Raw genomic sequence first — 23,895 nt, forward strand, 5'->3', positions numbered from 1 at the left:
GCACTTCTCTCCTCTCTCTTTTCAGCCATTAACTTTTTCAGTTGAAAGTTGCACTTACCTTTCTAATGAACTGCATTGAGTAATTTCTCCCTTTCATAATACGTAGTTCGCTTGAGTTATCTTTATGTATTTTTAGTTAGTGTACAGAGTTGTAAAGAAAACAGTCAAACATCATCCAGGTGCTGTCTGCAAGATCCGACTTTCTAGAGGCAAGAGGTAGATTCTAGATCATTTTAGATGATCCTGCGAATAGCAATTTGGGGTGTAATTCATGAGACCTACAAAGCCTTGTTATGGACACAGTTGTATCTTGATACGAAAAATACGTTAGCATTTATTTAAAAGTGGATTTCATAAATGTTTTTTTTCATTTGATATTTATTTTTCTGGTATTTATTATTGGCAGTCTCCCTTTTACTTCAAACAGGTTAAATATTACAGTGTCGTGAATATAGTTGAAAGTAAAAAAACTCTTGGTGGATATGTTTTTATATGTATTCTTATGCTGCCTACTTTGTAACAGTGTATTCTAATTTTAAAAGTTTTTAATGAAACAGATTTGTTTTGACAATAGTTAACCATAAGTTAATTGACATTGGTCTCTCTATGGCTTTCCGTAAGGCCTTTCTGGAGCAATGCATTCTCAAGTGTTCCCTCACGCTCATTTTGGTAGGTGGCCACAACTAATACCTAGATTTGTGTGGCAATCTGTCTACCTGCTTGTGGAAGCTTCTGCTAGTGTTCTGGATCCCTGCATGTGGAATTGAGTTTTTTCCATGTTTTAAAATGGAGTGGGCATGGATGTGTGGCATCGGGGTTACATTATATTTAAAGTTACATGAAAATTGTGGTGATTTGTTTTTAACGCTGAAAAGCATTGTTGCTTACCTCCATGGTCACATTAGAATGTTAATAGCTTTTTTGATTCTTTTTCTTGAGTTTGATTTCATAGTACTTTGACACCTTTTCGACACACCAAACCATTTTACCACATTATTCCATGGAGTTTGGTTTTGCTTAACTGTATACAAGTTGCGCTTTTTAGTGCTTTCTTAAAAGTGATTTGTCAAAGTTCGTCAGTGCGTTGTTGTCTGTTATGAAACCCTTCTGTTTCCCTTGCAGTGTGCTTATTATTCTTTAGTTCACTTGCTTCCTAGTGGCTTGTTTTTCCTTTTTGTCATCAATAGTAATTTCAAGAAATTTGGCATTCTAATTAGGTTCATTGAGAAAAATTGCCTTGATATAAACAATAGGATTATGAAGATTACTTTGGGCAGTATCTGTAACATGACTCTCAGGTTTTTTTCAATAAAATATAAGTCTATGTGACATTTTTAGTTATTAATTCCTATGCCTTAAATCAGAGGTCAAATTGGTAAAATTTTTTATATCAGGAAATTCAGTGAATTGCCACGTTTTTGATAGCATCATGCCAACACTATTTACTGTTATAATTACTAATATTCCGTATTAAAAGCCCCATTATTGGCTCTTACTTTACTGAGACTTTTTCTAGGACATTATTCAGAAGGTTCTGTGTTTAATCTTCACTAGTAGTAAGTAATAAATTGTTTTACTACTACATGTGTTTCTGTGATGCAGATTCGATTATAAGTAATTTATAAGTGGGGGAAGGATGGCAGCATTACCACATATGTACTGGTTGTTCACACATGGATTTCAGTGCGGTATTGATCACAGTGCTCATTCACCCTACATCCATCTTTTCTAAGAATGCTTATTTCACTTCCTTTTCAGTCTTTGTGCATTTTGCCCCAATTTCTTTAACTCAGCAGTCCTAACCTTAAACCCCGTATCCAGAGCAGTCTGTTTATCTTCCAAACAAGAAATGGGTATCCATATATATTTCTTTTGGAATTGATGTATTGGGAACCTCACATATTCTTTTAATTTTGTGGGTAGTTTTATTAGAGAAACCCCTCCCCCTCCTACCCGTTTTGGGCTCTGGTTACAAAGCTGCATAGGTTTTGAGTGGCCTGCTTCTAACCCCATTTCTCCTATAAGTCTTGTTAATTTTGGTGAACTATTTTTTAGAGGTCTAAAAAAATTTTTTTCAGAACATACTTTATTACATTATAGTAGACAGTTCAGTGGACAAAACTAAATTTGGGGCCATTTTACGTATATAGCAAAATGAAACTAAAAAATGTATGCTAGGATACATGTGAATTGCATGATGATTAAAAGTTGACTGCTATTTATTTAGACTTGAACTTTCTGTAATTATTTTGAGAAGTTTTCTTGTGATTTCAAATGATAGTTTTATTCTTCGTTGGGTTTCAGGAGAACAAAATGTTATAGATTGTGTTCAACTGTAGAGTGCTAAAGCTTACTGCTAACTTTGTTAAGAGTTTTGGAATTTGAAATGCCTTTAATGTGCATCTTAATATTTTTCGAGGCAAATTATTCTGTAATATGTGGTATGAGAAACAAAGCCTGCTCTGTTGTGTGGAAATGATCAGCCCTTGCTTTCTCTGTCAGCTGCGACCTTTGGCACCGCGTCCATGAGCATGCCTGCGGGGTTTGGGACTCCTGCGCCCTACAGTCTTCCCACCAGCTTTAGTGGCAGCTTCCAGCAGCCTGCCTTCCCGGCCCAAGCAGCTTTCCCTCAGCAGACAGCGTTTTCTCAACAGCCCAATGGTAAGATCCAGCACTCGACTAGCTGTAAGTCCACCTCAGATGTCCTCCGTGTATCGTGACGCTGTATGTTTGGACAAAGAGGCTCGTCTAAAGAATGCCATGGTATTGGCATTGTCTGCTAACGTTTACTACGCGAATATAGACGCCCTTGGTGATTTGGGCCTTGGAAAGTGGAGTGATTTGGTGAGATCTTGTAACCAGGTTATAGATTTAGGAGAAATCAGAGACTCTCTAAAGACTACCCCTTCTTCTCAGAATCCCCAGTGTCTGTCTTAATAGTATATCTATGTTCCGATGTTCCTCTTGATTTTAAAAGACCTTGAGTGTTTTTGTTTTGCGTGTGTATTTTTTGTATAAATTAATTTATTTTGGTGGTGTAGACCAAATTTCCAATTAGGTAACTATAGAGTTTGTTACTTGTTTTCAGGAACTTTCAGTAGAGACCAGGGTTGTTTTTTTTACCCATTAAGTTCATTTGCTAAAGTTTGAAAGTCCGTAGATTTGAAGATTATTCTTAAATTATAACTGTGTGTTTTCTTTTTTGAAGTCAGGTAAAAATTGGGTCCGGGTCCATGGCAGAGCCATAATGATAAAATATTTCCTAAGGAATACTGCGCTGTTCACACGAAACCATTGTGTTGCACTCAGAGCCCGTCTCAGATAGTCCGTCCCAGGCTCATCTATTAACTCCATCCTTTGAAATGCCAGCAGTTGACGTAGCTGAGAAAGATTAGAATTAACCATTTCTGAGGAGCTGTGTGAAAGCTCTTTTGAGATGTGCCACAGGAAGTTCTGTCTCTGGTATTTGAAAGAGCATGAGACTCAACAATTTCATATTGGTACTTTACTATTGCCCTGGTGGGAATTCCTCTGAAACTCCTTCTGAAGTTTTACAAGTTACCAGATTGTCTCTTAAAGGTATGGCTTATAATTGGTGGTTCTGTTTTAACAAGGTGCAGGTTTTGCAGCATTTGGACAAAGCAAGCCAGTGGTAACCCCTTTTGGTCAAGTTGCAGCTGCTGGAGTATCTAGTAATCCTTTTATGGTAAGTGAGACACAGTTTTAAGCACTTGCAGAAGTTGTTGTGTATTATTTGCAGATTAGGAAAAGCAGGATGTGACTCTGCTAGATGCTGTTATTCTATTGATGTCATGTGATGAGATTTTACAAATTGAGACGGCTGTCATGCACGATCCTTTTGTGATTTAAAAGCCACACATTAATCAGTTGCAGATCAAAACATGGACAGTAAATAAGCTATTTTAGAACTTGAGACTTGTCTGCTTTCTTGTCAACATAACATTTTATGAGTGGCTGTAGGTTTAGTGAACAGTATGAAAAGGGCTTGAAGTCGGAGGTTTGGTTTGAATCATAAATGCATTTTCTTAAGGGCCAAGTCCTTCCTGAGAATCTGTTATGAGAGTTATATGAAGTAATGGGTATTAAAGACCACCTAATAGTTTTATTATAATATGTTGCTGATAACAATAATGAATAAATGTAATTGCCAGTGGTTATAAAGGAATTTCTAATGTAAGTACTGGTTAATTAAATCAGAGTTAATCAAATAAAGTTTATTTTCCTATTTTTTCCACATATACCACTCTTACATGTCTGTTTCGTCTTATGTTTTCCTTTAGACTGGTGCACCAACAGGACAGTTTCCAACGGGAAGCTCATCAACCAATCCTTTCTTATAGCCTTATATAGACACTTTACTGGAACGAACTTTTACGTGGTCACATTACATCTCTCCGCCTCTTGCACTGTTGTCTTGTTTCACTGATCTTAGCTTTAAACACAAGAGAAGTCTTTAAAAAGCCTGCATTGTGTATTAAACACCAGGTAATATGTGCAAAACAGAGGGCTCCAGTAACAACTTTTAACCTGTGAATTGGCAGAAAAAGGTAGCGGTATCATGTATATTAAAAATTGGCTAATATTAAGTTATTGCAGATACCACATTCATTATGCTGCAGTACTGTACATATTTTTCTTAGAAATTAGCTATTTGTGCATATCAGTATTTGTAACTTTAACACATTGTTATGTGAGAAATGTTACTGGGGAAATAGATCAGCCACTTTTAAGGTGCTGTCATATATCTTGGAATGAATGACCTAAAATCATTTTAACCATTGCTACTGGAAAGTTACAAAGTCAAAATTGGAAGGTTTTATTCATTCTTGAATTTTTCCTTTCTAAGAGCTCTTCTATTTATACGTACCTAAATTCTTTAAAAATGTAGAGGGATACCTGTCTGCATAATAAAGCTGATCATGTTTTGCTACAGTTTGCAGGTGAAAAAAATAAATATTAGAAAATATGCTATCGTTTTTGTGTTCTTGCTGCAATGCCTTTACCAAAGTGGCCTTAAAATATGAGTAGTGAATTGAGAACATCTTGGATTCTTAAATTAGAATTGCAGAAGACTTCTAGTGACTAACTTTTATGTCTAAAAGAGAAAATTTTATAAAAAGGCCATGTAGAAAATTTATTAAAACTACTATGACTGCTATATTCAGGAATATGTCAGTGGTAAAGCATTTAAATGTAGCTTGTCAGATTCACCGTAATCCTTCTAATTTCTTTGCAACTTCTTAATTTTGTGAAAATTTGTATATATGAAGAATTTGCATGTATGTGTATTTACAAATTTTTTTAAGTATCTTGAATTCTCAGACTGCAGAAGTCCTATTTTAACTATTGATTTTTAAACAAAAATATTGTCTTTGAATGTATTGGAAGCAGACATGCATTAACTGTGACATGATTGCACCTCATTTTTTTTTCCTTTGTTTGGATAAACTGATATTGTTAAAATAGGACATTTATTTATGTTCATATCTGGGGGGAAACAACCTGGAACCCAGTGTTACCTTAAAGTTATAGAATACTTTGTTTAAAAAGGCAACAATACTAATGTTAGGTTATATCTTTTTGTTAATACTCAAGACATGAACTTGTTTAAATATTTATGTACAGTGATGCCTCATTCATCAGGCCATAATCTAGAAGCCGCCTCAAAACCGAACACAGCTGAGAAACTTGGAATTTTAATTTTTCTTAAATGCCTTTGAGCAACGCACACGAGTCACAGAGTCTCTACGTGTTAGAGCTCATGCATTTGTTTTTATGCGAAAGTTTGATCATTTGATTTACCAGCCCATAGCATATTTAAGTTCAGAAGTGGTGGTTTGGAAGGATACAGAAAAGCTGTGGAAAACTGTTGACCATTTAGTATAAGGACAGCTAGGCCAGCCTAGAGGATGTCGCCGTATGACATCATCATCTGACAGTGGTCTGTCACTAGGACTCTGTGTCATCAAGAAAAGGTAACATCACATATACAAATATGTAATACGTGTTTGAAAAGTTTCATCTTACAATGAGTGAACGTTTCGGAAAAAGCTTTAGTATTAAAAGAAGTGAACGTCGGTTTCTTCAGACAATTTATTTGTGTCGAATACCTTTTCCAGTGGTAACTACATGAGTTGTTGCACTATCTTAAAGTCTGTGTGGTGTTTCAGACTTGCCACAGCATTGCTGTCCGTTGTGTCTCCAACCGAACGCGTGGTTGATGAGCAAGAAGGCTGGGAAATCCTGGCCCCTTTTTGAACAGTATGCCTCTTCTCTTAGAATCGAGTGAATGTGGCAGAGTCTAGGTGTGTGCGTGGGGATGTATACTTGGAATACCTACAGTTCGGGGTCTCCCTCCAGCCCCCCTTTCATGGAGGGAATACTTAGGAAATGTCTTTGAATTTCTATGCTTTAGATTGTATTGGGTCCCAGGCAATTCATATGTACGAAGTTATGCTATATAATTGTAGGCCATTACCAAAATAACCTACCAGGCTTTCCATCTGAGAAATAAGTAAATTAAACAGTTGTTATTAAAATAATTTTAAAGACTGTTTTTTTTTTTTTTTCTGGGTAAATCTTGAAGTTTGTAATGAAATGAGAACTCTCAGTTACTGACTTACTACTTTCAATGAGTGCTTATAAAACCCAAATGCTTAGCTTAAAAAGTGATCCAGCTTCAATGTGGATTTAAATCCACTTCTGTTAAACCTTCATATTCAGATTTGCTTTCGGTTTTTTGTAGACCATCAGCATTGTGTTGAGTGCTAAAGAGGAGAAAATCCTCAAAAGCGACGAGGCTGAAGACCTACACGTTTTCTGGCTTACTGGTTGAATCAGATCTTCTCTCCCGTCTTCGCTCTGGGAAGAACATTTTCTTTTAGGGTGCAAACATTGTCGATACAGTTTAAAGGCATATTTTATGCTCGTTTTTGTGACCACAGAGACGAGGCAATCACTTCGTTCCTTAAAACCATTCCTTTTGGCAGTTTGGAGAAGCGTGTCAGTGCTCTCCGCCTGTGGGTTGCCCTTGCTGCCAGGACATACCGTCTTCGGCACCGGTCCTAGAAGTTGGCACAATGGAGAGAAGAGGAACGGGCTGCCCCACCGTGGCAGGACTTACAGTTCCCAGACATTTTGGTCTCAGGACCATAACTCGTACAGTTTTCAGGACGCCCAAAGAGCTTTTGTTTATATAGCTTGTACCGATCAGAAATTACCGACCGTATTAGAAGTTAATGCTGAGGCACCTAACAGACGTGTTCATTCATTTAAATATAACGATGATAAACCCATTGCATGTCAACATAAATGCCCTTTTTTAATAAAACATTGTTGTCTTCCAACAACAGTTAATGAACGAGAAGAACATTGTTTTATGTTTTGCCTGTCTCTAATGCCTGGCTTAAGAAACCGTGAGATTCTCCTACTACTTGGCATTCCGGCTGTTTCTGTATCACGTGGCATGCGGGCGCTGGGAAACTCCACTGTGCACTTGGGAAGTCATGAGTGAAACAGACCTAGAACGTCTTCGTATTGTTAGGAAAATAGTTTTGACACTTGGCTCTTGGGGACTTTGCACAAGTCCTCCAGCCACACTTGGAAAACCGCTGCGCTACACTTTTAAATTTCTGTAAGCATACCACTCCTTAAACTTCGAAGTGTTTTTCTTTGCGTGGTGGGAAAAATGGAAATTTGAGGTGAAACTGCAAACATTTTTAGTGTTGTTTTCTGGATTTTCTCCTATTTTTATTTGAAATTGTTTTAATAATGATGAAATTGGTGAATATTTCCTTGAAGGATATTACAAATTCAGGTATTACAAGTTATGGATGTTTATTTTGGAATCATTTACTATTCTGACCACTTTGAAATTGGGTAATTGCTTTGGGGGACTATCAAATAGCTATTTAAAAAATGTTTTAAATACTTTGCTGAAGAAAAATTCAAAGTGAATAGTTTTTTATCTCTTACGTTTATAGTTAATAATTTAGCTATAGTTAAAGAATTTTTTTAATGAAAAGTGGATTCCTCTCACTACCCTCCAGGAAGTGCACTGTTACAATTAAAGGAATATGTTTACTGATTAAGAAAGAGGTTTGCTATGGTTTTCCCACCGGTGGCTTTTTATACCTTGTTCGTTTTTAAAGAGAGCACTGGCTGTCGCTTCTCATTTAAACAAAATGTTTTAAAATTCGTTTGAAGTGACTTTTTAAAAGATGGTTTACAGTAATTAGTCACCACCAACTCTGGCTTTGTTGCTGCTGCTGCTGTTGGCATGCTCTAAAACATGCTTTTTAAAAAAAAAAAATTTTTTTTAATGTTTATTTATTTTATTTTTGAGAGAGAGAGAGAGAGAGCGTGAGCAGGGGAGCAGCAGAGAGAGAGAGGGAGACACAGAATCTGAAGCAGCTCCAGGCTCCGAGCGGTCGGCACAGAGCCTGACGCAGGGCTCGAACTCAAGAACCGTGAGATCATGACCTGAGCTGAAGTCGGACACTTAACCGACTGAGCCACCCGGGCGCCCCTAAAACATGCTTTTTTGAGATAATACCCCATTTCCATTCCCAGGCAGGCCCTGTGCCTTGCTTCTTGCGCCCTCTTCGTCCACACGTTTATGCTCCTTCTCTGAACTGGTGTTCAGAATGACTCGCCTCATCTTTGGCCTCCACTGACAGTTTCAGACTCCTATCAAAAAATCAATCCCTAGGAGAGCGTTGTGAAGAAGATCCGTTTTTAAAACCGTAATGACTTCAAAGTAATGTGGTGGTTTATTGAGCCCTTTCAATGTATGAGATGCTCGCTGAGTGCCCTTCACGTACTACACGATCCTGGAAGTGGATGCAAGGAGCAGGGCACAGGGAGGGTAAGCTGATGACAGGGCTGTTGCTCTGGGGAGCAAATACCTCGTTGCTGGGTTGAAACGCTGTCCTATTTGTGTGTAAGTAGCCTTTAAAAAATTCTTTTGGAATTCCAAGAGCATGCGTTTCTACATCCCATATACCTAACACAGCTTCTTAATTTGGGTTGCATTCAGAATTTGATGAAATCAGCATACTTTACTCTCCAGGCTTTTTGGTAAACTTCACAAGTAAATTAATGAGGTAATTAGTGGAGCTTGTTTTAAACTGGAGAGGCATCTGAAGTATCACAGTGATTCCTATTTTGTGAAGCATTCCAACTCGGATGGCTAAGGTTTGTGCCCTGGACGGTTTTAACATTTCCTGTCTAAAGGATGCTGTTACTAAAATTTGTGTAAGATTAGCCTATCATACCGGATTCATCCTCGTTAGTTAATTTTTTCTTTGTGTATTTTAGCACATTATAATATCCTCAGTTAAAATTTTGCAGTGTGTATTTGAGCAAGTGAATATGTGACCAAGATGGAATTCTTAGTGTTGTGCTGGTGAGACTTTTTCAAATCTCGTGAAAAAGGGCCCTGTTTTGTCCTGTTCGCTGATAATTGTGGTGGAAATGGTCTCACTGTGGCTGCTGTCGCCTCTCCATCCGACGTCATAAGCTTGGAGTTGGGAGGCACACAGCCGGCGCCCAGGCCTTTGCGAGCCGGCTCCAGCTCGCCTCTCACAGCCCACAGCCCGTCTGGTAAATTTGCTGGTGATTGTAGCCAATATTTAAAGAGGCTTTTGCTTTCTATTGTTAATTCAGCAAGCCTACGGACACTCGCCCTCGTGTAGAAATGTTCGGGGCACTGACGCATTTAATCTGCAAAGACCCAAGTACTGTGAAGCCTGGTATTGAAAAGTCCAGTCACTGTGCTGGTCGTAGGGCTGGTACGTTCATGGCGAAAGTCTGAATTCTGTCTGCAGTCCTGTTTTGTTTGACCAGCACAGTGTCCTAAAAACTTGGGTTTTGAGTAGTTTTAAAGGGCGTCCGTTCTTCCGGTCGTCACTAGCCTGCCCGCCCAATTTCCTTAGCCTCAAACGTTCAGATGTTGTTTGAAGACCTTTAAAGCGACGCATCTGTGTCTGCGTGAGAGGTGCTCATGACGCCGCTGCACCAGTCGGATTTTGGAGTCCCGTAGGCTTTGAATCGATGGTGTTATTTTCCAGGCAAGACTTTCACCAACAGCGCGTTTCTTTTCAAACTTGTGGCCTCTATGTACTCTGCTGATTTTATGCCCCTGGATCAGAATTCAACGTGTGTTTGAATGTACTTTTGAAATCTGTGCTTGTCCAACTCAAAGGGCTGTGTGTGGAGTTTAATGAAAAGAGAATGTTGTGACTCAGGCTTTTTGTAAAAAGGAAACATGATCCCGGATAAAATATTTAATGAAGTGATTAAAATGCCCATATTTTCGTTGGTTCTCTGGAATCTTGAGTAGGTGTCATCCTGGCTGCAGCTCAAGCAATGAGAGTTAAGATTTAAACTCTAAATTCTCAACATTTTCCCTCAATCTTGAGTGGAGAGCTAGAGGAGGCACACACCCAAGGAGCCTTCTGATTTTGACGAAATGACCATTAAGTGAAAGGCATTGAGGGAAACGACCGTTAAGGAAAAGGACTGTAAACTGATGCTGTATAGTCAATGTTTCATAGGATGCTGTGGGTACAATCAGGTTTTTTAAAGACTTTATCTTTTTTTATACGTTATGATACATGCTTGTGATTTTTAAAAATTATGCAATATATAAAGGGTATAAAGTGAGAAATTACGTCTCGTCTCCTTCCTCTGACTTCATTCCCACACCACAGGGGAATATAGTTTCTTGTATTTCTTGTATAGTCTTTGAGAAATGTTATTTACTTCATATGCCTCTATTTCCATATATACTCCTCTCGCTGTCCTCCCTTATTTTAAATGTACAATTTTGTAACTTGGCTCTTTTTATTTAACTTGGTTATCTTTACATATTAGCACCTCCAGCTCTAACTCATTATTTCGATGGCTTCAGGGTTTCATTATATGGATATCCCTTTTGAAGAGTATTTGTATAGATTTTTCTACTAAAAAATATTATTAAATTGAGACTATCCTTGTGCATATATGAAGATAAGTCTTGACTCTGCCTGACTGGAAACTCAATAAAACAGACCTCATTCAATGTTGAGGCTCGCCAGCTGTTTATTATCTTCTGCTTCCATTTAGGAAATTCTTCCATTTAAGGGGGTGGGGGCGGGGGAGAATCCTTCGGATTGACTATGTACAGATATTTGAAAAATCCTACGCTTTCTAACTGAACTTTGAAGGTTTTCTTTCAGTCAGTTCTTTCAGAGGTTGTGCAAGTTCATTCCCATTTTGCACCTTAAGTTTTCCATTGTCCCCACCCACGACCCTGAAAGTTTCTAAAAGTGTGCCTTGGGGCTATTTTCTGTTACTACTTGTTGGTATTGTACCTGTCCTTACACATTGGCTTAGAATGTACTTTATATTTAAGAAGAAATGGTGTGGGTTTACTATAGCAAAATCTATTGTGGTACAACCACATATGTATTCTTCAAAATTAGTTCCCCTTTGCCTTAGAGAAGACTTGGGAAATAACTGAAGGTTCTGATTCTTACTCCTCAAAAGATTCGATTCCAGAGAATTTCTTAACGTCCACTTACCATTAGTCAAGACAGGACTTGCTTCCTGGAGTCATTTGTTTATGAGGAATGATATCAGCCCTGCTAACTGATGGTGAAGGGTACCGTAGCACCTTCAGGCTAAGCCTAGGGAGGGGAGAGGACTCCGTGAGACCTCTGAAAGACGGGAGACCCTTAACGCCAGCCAGCCAGGCCTTGGAAGGGGTGTGAATATGCTGACATTTATGAAGAGCAGTGCAGGAGATTTTAGGAGTTGGACGAAAACTCACAGGCTGATTTCGTCCCCATCTCTAAAACCCTTTGGTAGGTGAATTTGGTTAATAAGTTTCTGTTCGTTGTGAAATATTGTTGGAAGAATTTTTTCAAAATAAAGACTCCTCAATTTGTGTACCATTTGAGAGTAGCCTCTTTAATTGCTGCATAGCATGAATTGTCTGCAAAGCAGCTCCTGCATCTACTTCCAGCTTAATCTTTTTATTAATGACACATTAGTGTTTCTCACTTTGTCTACACATTGCGAAACTTTTTTTTTTAATGTTAGCTCACTTTTTTTAAGTTTATTTATTTTTGAGAGAGAGGGAGAGAGAGAGAGAATCCCAAGCAGGCTCTGCATTGCCAGCGTGGAGCCCCATGTGGGGCTCGAACCCACAGAGCGTGAGATCATGACCTGAGCCGAAACCCGAGTCAGACGCTTAACCGACTGAGCCACCCGATGCTTAACTGACGGAGGCCTGCGAAACATCTTTTTAAAGGCACGTGTTTTTTACTGAGTTTCCAATACTGATTTTTCCCCCCCAAAAGTCATTTTTTTTCTTGAGTCACGTGTTGATCTAGCTTGGTTTTAAGACGGTAGGTATTGTAATTAGGTTTTACCGACTCTATTACCTATGGAAATATAACAGGTAAAATCGTGAACCGCCTCCCAGCTCTTTACGCCCCAATCCTCCTGGTAGGTAGTCATTATTATTTGCTCTGTATCCATCCTGACTATTGTATACATTTGTGTTGTTTAAATTGTTGTCAACCATCACCAGAACCCAGAAGAAAATTTCCTTCCCTTAGAGTCGGTATTTCCACCCTGACCACCAGTATCCCCTCCCTTCCTCCTGGGGGAAAACTAATGTTTATTTTAGTCTCACTTAATGGGAAGAGATTACAATTCTTTTGTCCTTTTTTTTTTTTTTTTTTTTTTTTTTTTTTTAATGGTATGTTAACAGTCTTTACTGAACTTGACTTGGGATCTTCGAAAAGAAATCCCCTGGAGCCCTTTCCTCTGTTCAGATCTTAGGTTCTGCCATTAACTGACTTTTGGGCCTGTGATTTAGACCCTTCAGTTCCTCAACTTTAAAATGAGTTGTCTTCCGAATGGTGACGTAGGATTCCCTCAGCCCTGGAATACATGGTTAAATTAGCAATTAGCCTTGGGAACTGGAATTCAATGTTTCGGAATAATAGCTGTTGAAACTGGTATTTTCATAGATTCAAAATACCAGGTGTCAGCATCATACAGTTTAATATGGCCACTGTTTGTTAATTACTATTAATTTTGTGACATGCATCTCATAGAATTGGTCTCACTTACTGGTCACAGCAACTGTTTCCAGGCAGTATTTGTGACCAAAAAGTGGACATTTCAGGTGTTTACTTTGCCAAGACTGTATTTAGTAAGCGGCAGGAATACACTTCTATCTGATTTTAAAATTCATCCTCTCTCCTATATTCATACTTTGAAGCTTCTATTCCAGAAGTTTTAATAGGAGTGTGAGTATTTTAAAAACCTATTTCACAAACATTAATGGAAATTAAAAAAAAAAAAAGTCTTACCCAGTTTTGGATTTTTTTCCCTTCCATATTTGCTTCTTGCCCATAGCAGATCTTGCATTGTGATCATGGCCAGTTAATTTTTAAGATCCTTTTCTCACAATTGTTTTCTTCCAAACTGGAAATATATTTACTATTTTTTTCTGCTTGTCAAAATAATAACACCTATTGTAAAAAATCTGAAAATGTAGAAAATTATTCTTTTTAAAAACCCTCTAATCTTGTGTAGATACATTGTAAGTACTTCTGGGTTCCATTCCATGTGGAAGTAAATACAGAGACCTCTTCCAGAATGGAATCGGGCTGTGTTCACTATTTTATAATCTGCCTCAATATATCATGGCTTTCTTTCAACTTCAAGTATAGATCTACGTTCTCTGCCAACGATATTTCATTGTGTGCGGTGCTCATCCCTATGGTGAACATTGAGATAGTTTCTAATTTTTCAACATCAGAAATTTTACCTACATTTTTACACACTTAGGGTTTGACATCATCATGGTTTCTTAGAAATGGAATTAGTGAACAATGTATATCTTGGCCATATATCATTTTTCACAATGTTAATTAAATATCTTGCTGTGTGTGATGTTTCGTTTGTGCTATTTTTTGGAATAAGTTCTTCTAAAATCACACGCATGGCTTAGAAGGATTAACATTTTATCCTCTCAACTAAATTGCTATTTAAAGGGATTGATTTAATTTTTACAAATACCAAAAAGGCATGTGGTCCATTTTTACTTCAATATCCAGTTGTCACAGGGAATTCCAGTTTTAATGATTGCCAATTTAGGGAATATGAAATAACGCCTCATTTTCCTTTCTTTGATTACTGGTGAAGTTGATTTTCCTTGTGATTTCCTAGTTGCATTTTCTCATGTATGGATTGTTTTAAAAGTTAATCTAAAAATATGAATTAGGTCACCTAAATTTATATTTTTATTTCATCACATTATATATTTGGGGATTACAGAGACACAGAGGAGAACCTTTCTAATGCTAATGATGTCATTTAGTTTAGGATGAATAACCTTGTCCATAATGGGATTTCGAATCTAGATAACTGCCAAGGTTCCTTCTAGTTCCCTATTTTTTTTTTTTTTTTTTTTTTTTTTTAATCAGAGAAGAGAATTACTTCTTTAGATCCTCTGATGGAACTGCTCATCATTATTCAGGCTCACAAGTGCATCTTTTCTCCTTTCCCTGTATTTGGTACATGCAGACATGGCTCTTTTGCGGGTGCATTAGTTTCACTGTGATGTGGCTGGATGTAGGTGTTTATTTTGTGCCTGGAATTTGATGAGCCTCAAGTCTGGATTGCTGTTTTCACTAGTTCTGCAAGTTTCTCGATCATTAGGTCTTTAAATGTTACCTCTGCCATATGGTCTTCTGCAGTAACTTTTAAGGTTTTTAAGATTTTGAAAGAAGCTACTATGACTTTGTCATAAAGCATCACTTTTAATTCTCAAACCTCACTTAAAAAGTCAGAATTGTTGGGGCACAAAATAAAATTCTGTGTAATCCTAGAAGAATTTTAAACATTAAAATTTTTATGATTCTAAATACCAATTCAGACTACATTTCCAGGAAATTATCACAGAAGAATGTTGTGTACTTATAGAATACATTAGTTATGATTTTAGGACAATACAGTTCCTTTCAAGGCTTATTTTCAGTTAGTTACTAAACATATTTGGGTAGCTCTCTCAGAGAGAGAAGTGAAGAAATAACCACATCTTCCAGGGAAATCCAACATCCTAAACTATGGGGATTTTACAATAGAGAAACTTGCAAATTTAGGGCCATTCAGAAACTCAATATTTTGAACTTTTATTTAGACATAATACCTTCAAAATATGTAACAATTTTGACTTAAATTGTTTTGAGGTTTATTTTAAGAGAGAGTGTGAGTGGGGGAGGGCAGAGAGAGAGAGAGAGAGAGAGAGAATCCCAAGCAGGCTCCACGATGTTGCAGGGCTTGAACTCAGGAAACCAAGAGTCTGACGCTTAACTGACTGAGCCCCTCAGGTGCCCCAACAATTTTGACTTTTTAAGTGATGTTTGAGAACTAAAAGAAGTGATGCTTTATGACAAAGTCATAGTAGCTTCCGTTTAGCGTTATTTTGGTGCCACTTTGCTAAATGATTTTTAAACATTATTTTCTATAGTCCTCACAACCTTGTATGTAGGGCTGACTTCTGTTTTACCGGACAAAACTGGCTTAGAGACGGCGGTTTACTTGCTCAAGTAAAGGGAGTGGCAGAACTGAGCTTTGAACCCAGCTCTGACTCGAAGCGTGCTCAGAACCACTTTACAATGCACAGAAGGAACCCATCATCCAGACCCGGGAGGGAGGAGGGAGGCCGATGGGATAATAATCTGTGCAAGGACAAGGACAAGGGGCTCTGGAGACTAGGAAAGATCTCAACCCTTCCCAGTGTAGACTTAACAAAGGAGTAGCAGCCTTGACAACAGAATTTAAGACAGAGGGGGAAGGATGAGCAGAAGCTGAAGGAAGCCAGAGGAAGAGGGGTTTCTGTTGTGGATACTCTATAATGATGGGAAAGCAGCTTGGCCAGTCCCCCCCCCCCCCCCCCCAGGATATCAGCATTTTTAAAGGACGGGGTATGTGGGGAGAGAGGAGTGTAGAAATACTTTCCTTTGCAGAGTAGTAGTAATTTGGACTTCTCTCAAGCATGCATATTGCACCTCTTCATTAAAGATGGCTACGGGGGCGCCTGGGTGGCTCAGTCCGTTGGGTGACCGACTTCGGCTCAGGTCATGATCTCGCGGTCTGTGAGTTCGAGCCCTGCTTTGGGCTCTGTGCTGACAGCTCAGAGCCTGGAGTCTCCTTCGGATTCTGTGTCTCCCTCTCTCTGTCCCTCCCCTGCTCACCTCTCTCGCTCTCTCTCTCTAAAAAATAAACAATAAAAAAATTTTTTTTAAAAAGCTGATCACGGTCATTTGCTCCTCAGAGTGTGGTCTGGGGACCCAGGCCAGATGCCGCCTGGGAGCTGGCTAGGCCTGCAGAATCTTATCCCTTGGTGGTCAGTCAGCATCTGCCTTTTAACAAATCTCAGGTGATTCGTACACATATTGAAGACATCAAACAAAGTGCACTGACTGAGGCCCTACCTACGTTAGGTAAATAATTTTTGTATCTAGCTTTTTAAGTCCATACACATTTCTTGGGCTAAAATTGCTCTAGAGAATCTTCAAACGGTAGATTTAAGAAAAACTCCTCAAAAGAAATGATGTAAAAGCGCCTGGGAATGAAATTTCCTCTGAAACATGTTCCGTGTTCAATATGTTTCTAGCAATGAGGAATCAGGGCAGAAGGTATCTCACCTCTTGACAAGGGAATTAGTAAAGAGAGAGAGGGAGACACAGCAGGCTCCAGGCTCCAACTGTCAGCACAGAGCCCGATGCGGGGCTCAAACTCACAGACCATGAGCCGAAGTTGGACACCCAATCGACTGAGCCACCCAGGCGCCCCCCTATAAAGTCATTTTAATGGTGGTAGTATCTGTCTCTCTAGTCAGACCATAAATTTCTTTACTAGTGCTCTAGGTTGGGGGTCCGCACACTTTACTTAAAATGGCCAGAGAGTACATACATATTTAGACATTGCAGGCCATGTGGTCTCTGTCCCAACTAGTGGGTGTTGCCCCAGGAAAGCAAGAGCGGTCTTAGATGAATGGATGAGCTGGGCTGTGTCCTGGTGAAACGTGACTTTCAAAGCCAGACCGGCAGGCTACAGGTTGCCCACCGCCCTAGTTGAACCTTTAGGCTGTTAGTGTTCCCTAATCACCAACCAAATTTCGGCATCTTTGCTCAGCTGCATTTTCCATAAATTAATCTCTGCAATGGATATTGGGGATGCGTATATTCCAAGTAGGGAGAACATTCCTTTACTAAACGGTTAAGAAACATGCTAAGGATGTGAATAGACAAATCCCCTCGCCCCCCCAAAAGGAACTAGAACCAGCAAATAAGACTTGGGAAAATAGCTTTTCTAGCAGTTTAAATACAGTTTGGGCAATGAGATATCATCTTCTGCTTATAATAATACTAAAGACTACTTAAAAATCCCCCATCAACAAGGATCAAGCAAAATGAACATTCACATCCTGATGGTAAGAGTATAAACTTGGTAAAAATCTCTTGAAAGGCAGTTGGGCAATAATTCAGTTGAATCTTCATCAATCAGTTGAATCTTGATCGATCCCAGTAAGCCTACTCCTGGAAATCTTTCCAAAGGTAACACCATATATACACACAGATTTATGTATAAGGATATTTATTAAAATATGTATAACTAACACAAACTGGAAACACACTAGGGAAATGTTTAGTAAATTATTGTGTATCTACGTTATGGAATACATGTTAAGTATTTAAAATCTTGTTTTCCCAATATTTAGTGACATGTGGTTCAATATATGTAGATAGCCTGTCTGAGTTCAGGCTGCTATTAACAGTATTTTTTCTAATTGTTTATCAGTTGAAAAAGTCATGTGGCCAGTTCACAAATGAAGCACTTAACTGGTGCCTGGATTTCATGGCAGTTGAGAAATTATTTATTTTCCTGTAATAAAGTGTAAATGTATTTGCACTTTTTTTGTTACTATCTTATCTAAGAGTTGTTCGAGCTTTTAACACACCTTATCTTTTTATGATAACTGCGGCTAGAATTTAATTTCCTAAATATCAATGCATAAAAAATTACTGAACTTGAAAGACAAAAATATGCTTCTATATGAGCTCTAAACATGTATTTCAAACTTCGTAGAACATAGTGTGTAAAACATTTCTTTTTGTACTTTAAACCATTTGGAGCGACTCTTAAAACTCAACAATAAGAAAGACAACCCAACTAAAACATGAGCCAAAGATCTGAGCAAACATTTCTCCACTGAAGATATACAAATGGCCAATAAGCACATGGAAAAAAAGTTCAACGTCATCAGTCATTAGGGATATACAAACCACAATGAGACACCGTTTCACAACTACTGGATTGGCTATAATAAAAACGATGAACAATAGTGAGTGTTGGCGAGGATGTGGAGAAACCGGAACCCTCATTTACTGCTGGAGGGAAGTCAAAGTGATGCAGTGGCTTTGGACAATGCGTTAGCGGCAACTCCGTGAAGTTCGGCATGGTTTCAATACCACCCAGCAATTCCACAGCTAGGTGTATGTATGCCTAAGAGAAACAAAAACATGTCTACACAAAAACTTGTATACGAATGTTCATAGCAGCGTTATTCAGAATAGCTAAAAAGTAGATACCACCCACATGCCCATCAACTGATAAATGGAGAAATAAAATGGTATAACCAGACAATGGAATATTTTTCAGTTGTAGTAAGGAGGTACTGATTCATGCCGTCACACGGATGAACTGTGGAAATATTATGCTAAGTGAAAAAAGGCAGACACAAACCCTGTTTATGATTCCTTTAGATGAAGTGTTCAGACTAGGCAAATCCATAAAGAACAGAGAGCATAGAGTTACCAGGGCTGGAAGGAGGGAAGAATGGGAACAGGAAATGATCACTAATGGATGTAGTTTTCTTTTTGGAGTGATTAAAAAATATTCTGACATTAAATAGTGAATTTTGTGAATATACTAAAACCCATTGAATTACATACTTTATTGTTTTTTAATTTTTTAAAAAAGTTTATCTTTGAGAAAGAGAGCATGAGCAGGGGAGATGCAAAGAGAAAGGAAACACAGAATATGAAGCAGGCTTCAGGCTGCGAGGTGTCAGCACAGAGCCCAACATGGGACTTGAACTCATGAACTGTGAGATCACGACCTGAGCCAAAATTGGACCCTTAACTGACTGAGCCACCCAGGTACCCCTGAATTATACACTTTAAAAGGTATATTTTATGGTATGTGAATTATATCTCAATTAAAAATTGAAAAAAAAAAAAACCCACAACAATCCTACGTATGGATAAGTTATTCAAATACTTAGCTTCCCTAATGGACTAGAAGACTTCATCTGAATCCGTAGCGCCAAGCCAGCACCTACTAGGCACTCATTTTTTTCTTTGAGCGATTAAACAAGTGAGCTAAATACATACATTGTCCTAAATTGAATTCCTTGGACTCATTTCCCAGGGGTGATAAAATTGGGTCCCTATGACTCATCTCTTTGTGATGATGTGGTTGCTTTCCCTGCTGGTGATTCCACTGCTTTCCTTTCTGGCTTTAGCTATCAGCCACTTACCAAATAATATCCACTAGCTCAAGTGATGTTGTATGAGCAGTCTGGTCCTAATGGATTATGTGCCGGCACTTTGTTAACAATCATTCTAAGATTTCACATAAGATGCCATGGTTGCCTGGATGAAGAGACTAGATGGGATATTTCTGCAGTGAAAGCGTCTATCACCATGTCAGGTAATAAGGGTTGAGATGTTGTGGGAGGAGGAAGAGAAGAGACAAGTGGCAATGAGAAAGGAAGGGGTGACTAGCATAGGTATAAACGGAACATGGGTCCTGGCCCCGAGTGTAGAAGGAAACTGATAGGTACTTTTCTCTGCTTTTATTTGTTTTTTTTTTTATTTTGTTTAATGTTTGTTTATTTTTGAGAGAGAGACAGAGAGAGAGACAGAGAGAGACAGAGCACGAGCGGCGGAGGGGCAGAGAGAGAGGGAGACACAGAATCTGAAGCAGGCTCCAGGCTCTGAGCTGTCAGCACAGAGCCCGACGCGGGGCTCGAACCCACAAACCGTGAGATCATGACCTGAGCCGAAGTCAGATACTCAACCAACTGAGCCACCCAGATGCCCCTCTCTGCTACTTTTAAAGTGATAGAGCACTGACATTGCTCAGGTCAAGGAACAGTTGAGTTGTCCTTCAAATAAATCCTGATAAATTGGTTTTCCTCGTCCAGAAAGAATGAACAATGCTAATAGTTACTGCTAAAATATGCAAACACATCTAGGCATCATCAGCCACCATTTGACCTTGGGTGTCCAGCCATTCACCATTCCCGTCTCTCTGCTGGTGTTTACAGCGAGGGAACTAAAAGCATGGGCTGTAGAATCCCTCAAACCTGGATTATCGTTCCAGCTCCACACCTCAGCAGGCCCTGCCTCTTTGGCAGCTTACTTAATTTCCCCGGATGTTTCTCCATTTGTAAAACGTGGATCGTGATATCCATCTTTTAGGATTGTCATCAGAATTAAGTTACTTGGATGTCTGTGTGTGCTCCATAGGTGTTAACTATTATTATGTCTTCATTATTAGCATCGTGGTTCTAGTTTCAAGTTTTTACTTGTTTAGAGTCCAAATTTCTTGTAGGTCCAGCCTAATTTTTAAGAATAAAATTTGGGTCTATATGCTAATATTGATTTAAATTGCAATTTTAGCATTACCTGCTTAACCTCTTATCATGAAAATAAACAATATATTCACACATTAATTGTATACATCCAATTAATAGGAATGAGTCTTCAATTCAGAACAAATAAAAATAACGCGTTTTCCACTCTTCAGACAGGTGAGTCATTCCTTAAATAAGTATATATCGGGGAAGTACTTTCGAGATAAAATGATCCATTCTGCACCGTCGCTGAACTCACCGACGAATTGAACAGCTGCCGGGACCCTTGGGAGAGTGTGAGCCAATGTTTACAAGGGAAAGAAGGGCTGCTTAGAGAGGTTCGGTGACTCATCGAGAGGCAGACAACTGCCCAGTGATACGGACAAAACCAGATCACACGGTCCCCCCTTCCCACTCAATGCTCACTCATCCCAAGGCACCAATTCCCACGTTAAGGAAAAGAGTGATACTGGTCACTTGCCCTTAAGGTTTTCTCTTACTGTTTGTTGTCTTCAGTTCTCTGTTCGGGCTCCCCAGTGTACATCTTCCCCCTCTCACGCTGTCCTGACCCCATTCTAGTTCACCAGCCTTACAGCCCCCAGGGTCCTTTCTGACCTCCAGTTCAAAAGGTTTTGTAGAGCCTCCAGTGCGAATGACAGCCTCCCACACTGTATCCCTACAGTCTGGTGAGCAATTTCAGAGCTGCTCATTCCTGGGTAAAAATACTCAGCCCCATAGCCTATGGCCGGCACGGAGGAGTGTTTGATGAGAATTTGGTCTTACCTGCTGGCTCCTGGTGGGTTAGCGATGTTCCCCAGACACCTGTTTCATGTCCCCTTCAATGGCTCTTAGTTTCTAGTTCTTTATTCTGTTCGGTGTCAGAATAACTCAAAGGGAAAAGAATAGTCACTAACATCCTCCTTGAAAAAGAGTTAAAAGCCAGTTTGAAGACACTGGGTCCCAGGGAATTAGGTGTGTTGCTTTGTTCTTGGTCCTGCCAGCCAAACTTTGTACCCCAGGATCGAGAGGCTGATGAATGAACTGAACAAGGGCCCTGGGCCCCGGGGGTTGTGTGGCTGGGTGCAGCGTGGCCTGCAGATGCGGATGGGTGAGAGGCAGCCGGGAGAAAGTCTTTCTGGAGGCTGAGTTTCCAGCCTGTTGAAAACTAGCCGCGACATGTGGATAGAGGGTGTTACGCAATCTCCACTAGGACTAGTTTAGGTACCTCATTCCAAAGGTTTCCTTTTTATTGCCTATTTGGCTTGGGTTTGTTTTGTTGTTTTTTTTGTGTTTTGGTAGCCCAGTTTTGCTTGTTAACTAATTACACATTTTTGTAACAAGCAATAAAAGCCACAATAACAATAAAACTCTAGATGAATTGCGGGATCGTTTTAATGTGTTTTCAAAAGAGTATTAGCATGATCTCATAATAGCACAGATGAAAAAAAGGCATGTCTGCTTTTAAGATGACTTTTTTCTGTGAGTTGCCATCCCCCACTCTGGGTACCTCCCAGAAGCTTGGCAAACCCCAGAGGCCACTTGAGCATCCCTTTTGAAAACCATGGATTTTAATTTGAATGAAATCTGTTGCATTATTATGGGGCTTTTCCTTACTCTGCTCTTTTAGATGACGTGCCTTTTAGAAAAGTGTTTCAATTCAAAATATTCCTAGACGAGAGCATCGTGCTTTAGGCTTTCTGGCTTTGCCCTTTTTTGGTGAGTTTGCTGGGAAGCGTGTCTTTGGCCAGAAGCTTAATGACACAGCCCCATTGTGCACTTTAATGAGAAGGCAAATGTCAGGTCTCCCGTGCCTGACCCCCACACCTGACACAAGACACGTTCAATATCCATCACCACTGGCCTTGTAAATGGCTTTAAGTGGATCGTTGGTGACGCGACCACCTGGTGTCAAACCCTGGAAAGAGGGTGAAGTCATTCAGTCATCAAATATTAATTGATGCCTTACACAGTGAAGGAGCCTGGGAAGGCAGCACCAAGCACAAGGGTTCCTGCCCTCAAGAACTTCAAGGGCTTGTAAACAGGCACGTGCATGACCGCACGAAGGTACCAGTAAGATCACGTAGAAGGCAGGTGCGCGCACAGGTGAGGGAGTAACTGACTCTGACCCAGGAAGAGGAGAGAGGCTCAGAGAAAGCCCCACAGAGCTTCCTTTTATTAACACAGTGGGTCTTTCCTGAGGACGCGCCAGGCACTGCCATGAATAGCGGGAACACGGCCCTGAGAGTGTAGATAATGCAGCCAGAGTTCAACTATCTTGGAGAGAGAGAAAAAAAATAAAGAAGAGCCAAGTGACATGCAACAGTTGGGTGTTGACAAACAACCTAAGAGCTGCTTCCGATCCACTGACCAGAGAAGATCACTCTGAGAGGGGGTGAGGTTTGATTTCAGAACCTCAAAGCAAAATGGAAGGCTTTTTCTGGCAAGGTGAATATCCAGTTCTGAGCTACCTGATCCAGACAGCGTTCCAAGTGACCTCAGCAGGAAGAGGTAAAGGCCTTCCTGCACAACCCGGAGCACAGCTGCGGTCTACCTCCAAGGTCTTACCCACCCCCCCAACTTCTGCAGGCAGAGGAGAGGCCCTCTGGTCCTCTCACTGGTCATTGGCTGACCGGTGCATGCTGGGAAGTGCCTCTTCTCCAGGGCTTTCCGACTCCAGTCCAGGCCCCTTGCTTGCTGGGTCATATTCAGTCCTGAAGCATGGACCATGGGATTGAAAGCCAAGTCTCAAAGACTAGAAAGGAGTCAGTCACAGTCTTGGGTGCCGTGAAGGAGGCAGTAGGGCGTTCAAACAAAAGATTCAGAAAACAGTATCTGCACAGTTCATGGCAAGGATTAAAGATGAAAATCGAAATTTCAACCATGAAAGGGGTTCTCCAACAGCCAGGGACCAGGCTGGTTGCTTGGAATGGAGACTGACATAAAAATCCAATTCTTTTGAGGGTCTGTACGTGGTCATTGGCAGAAAACATGATAGAACAAAATGTGTCAACTTCTTTCTTTTGAAGGTAGCTCTTAAGGCAAATCTTGAGGTTAGCGTCCATTCTCCATGGCCCTGCTTGTTCAGCTCCCCCGGAGCTTGAGGGGCCCTGCGATTGGCCCGCAACGCATCTCAGTGCAACTATGACCGTAAGGGACACGACTCT

At 39.8% G+C, this 23,895-nt stretch overlaps 2 protein-coding genes across 17 annotated transcripts in view; both read left to right on the plus strand.

The window, feature by feature from the left end:
• AGFG1 (ArfGAP with FG repeats 1) overlaps positions 1–4,987 on the plus strand; it is a 73,129-nt gene extending 68,142 nt beyond the window's left edge. For 4 of the 10 annotated variants that reach the window (XM_086719816.1, XM_086719820.1, XM_086719824.1 and 1 more), the window contains 4 exons: positions 622–669; positions 2,503–2,661; positions 3,615–3,706; positions 4,302–4,987. In XM_086719816.1, the coding sequence (XP_086575942.1) occupies positions 622–669; positions 2,503–2,661; positions 3,615–3,706; positions 4,302–4,361 (359 nt within the window). In that variant the 3' untranslated portion in view covers positions 4,362–4,987. The remainder of the gene's footprint in view (positions 1–621; positions 670–2,502; positions 2,662–3,614; positions 3,707–4,301) is intronic. The other 6 variants (XM_086719818.1, XM_086719822.1, XM_086719825.1 and 3 more) reach the window with 3 other exon arrangements.
• A 12,567-nt stretch (positions 4,988–17,554) lies between these two features.
• LOC147578718 (uncharacterized) overlaps positions 17,555–23,895 on the plus strand; it is a 33,689-nt gene continuing 27,348 nt past the window's right edge. For 5 of the 7 annotated variants that reach the window (XM_086719828.1, XM_086719826.1, XM_086719829.1 and 2 more), the window contains exon 1: positions 18,991–19,803. The gene's annotated coding sequence lies outside the window, so the exon portion shown is untranslated. Of the gene's footprint in view, positions 19,804–23,895 lie in introns of all 7 variants that reach the window. The other 2 variants (XR_015255601.1, XR_015255600.1) reach the window with 2 other exon arrangements.

This window comes from Puma concolor, chromosome C1, assembly GCF_028749965.1.
Source record: "Puma concolor isolate L17-30 chromosome C1, mPumCon1.1.hap2, whole genome shotgun sequence".
NCBI lineage: Eukaryota > Metazoa > Chordata > Mammalia > Carnivora > Felidae > Puma > Puma concolor.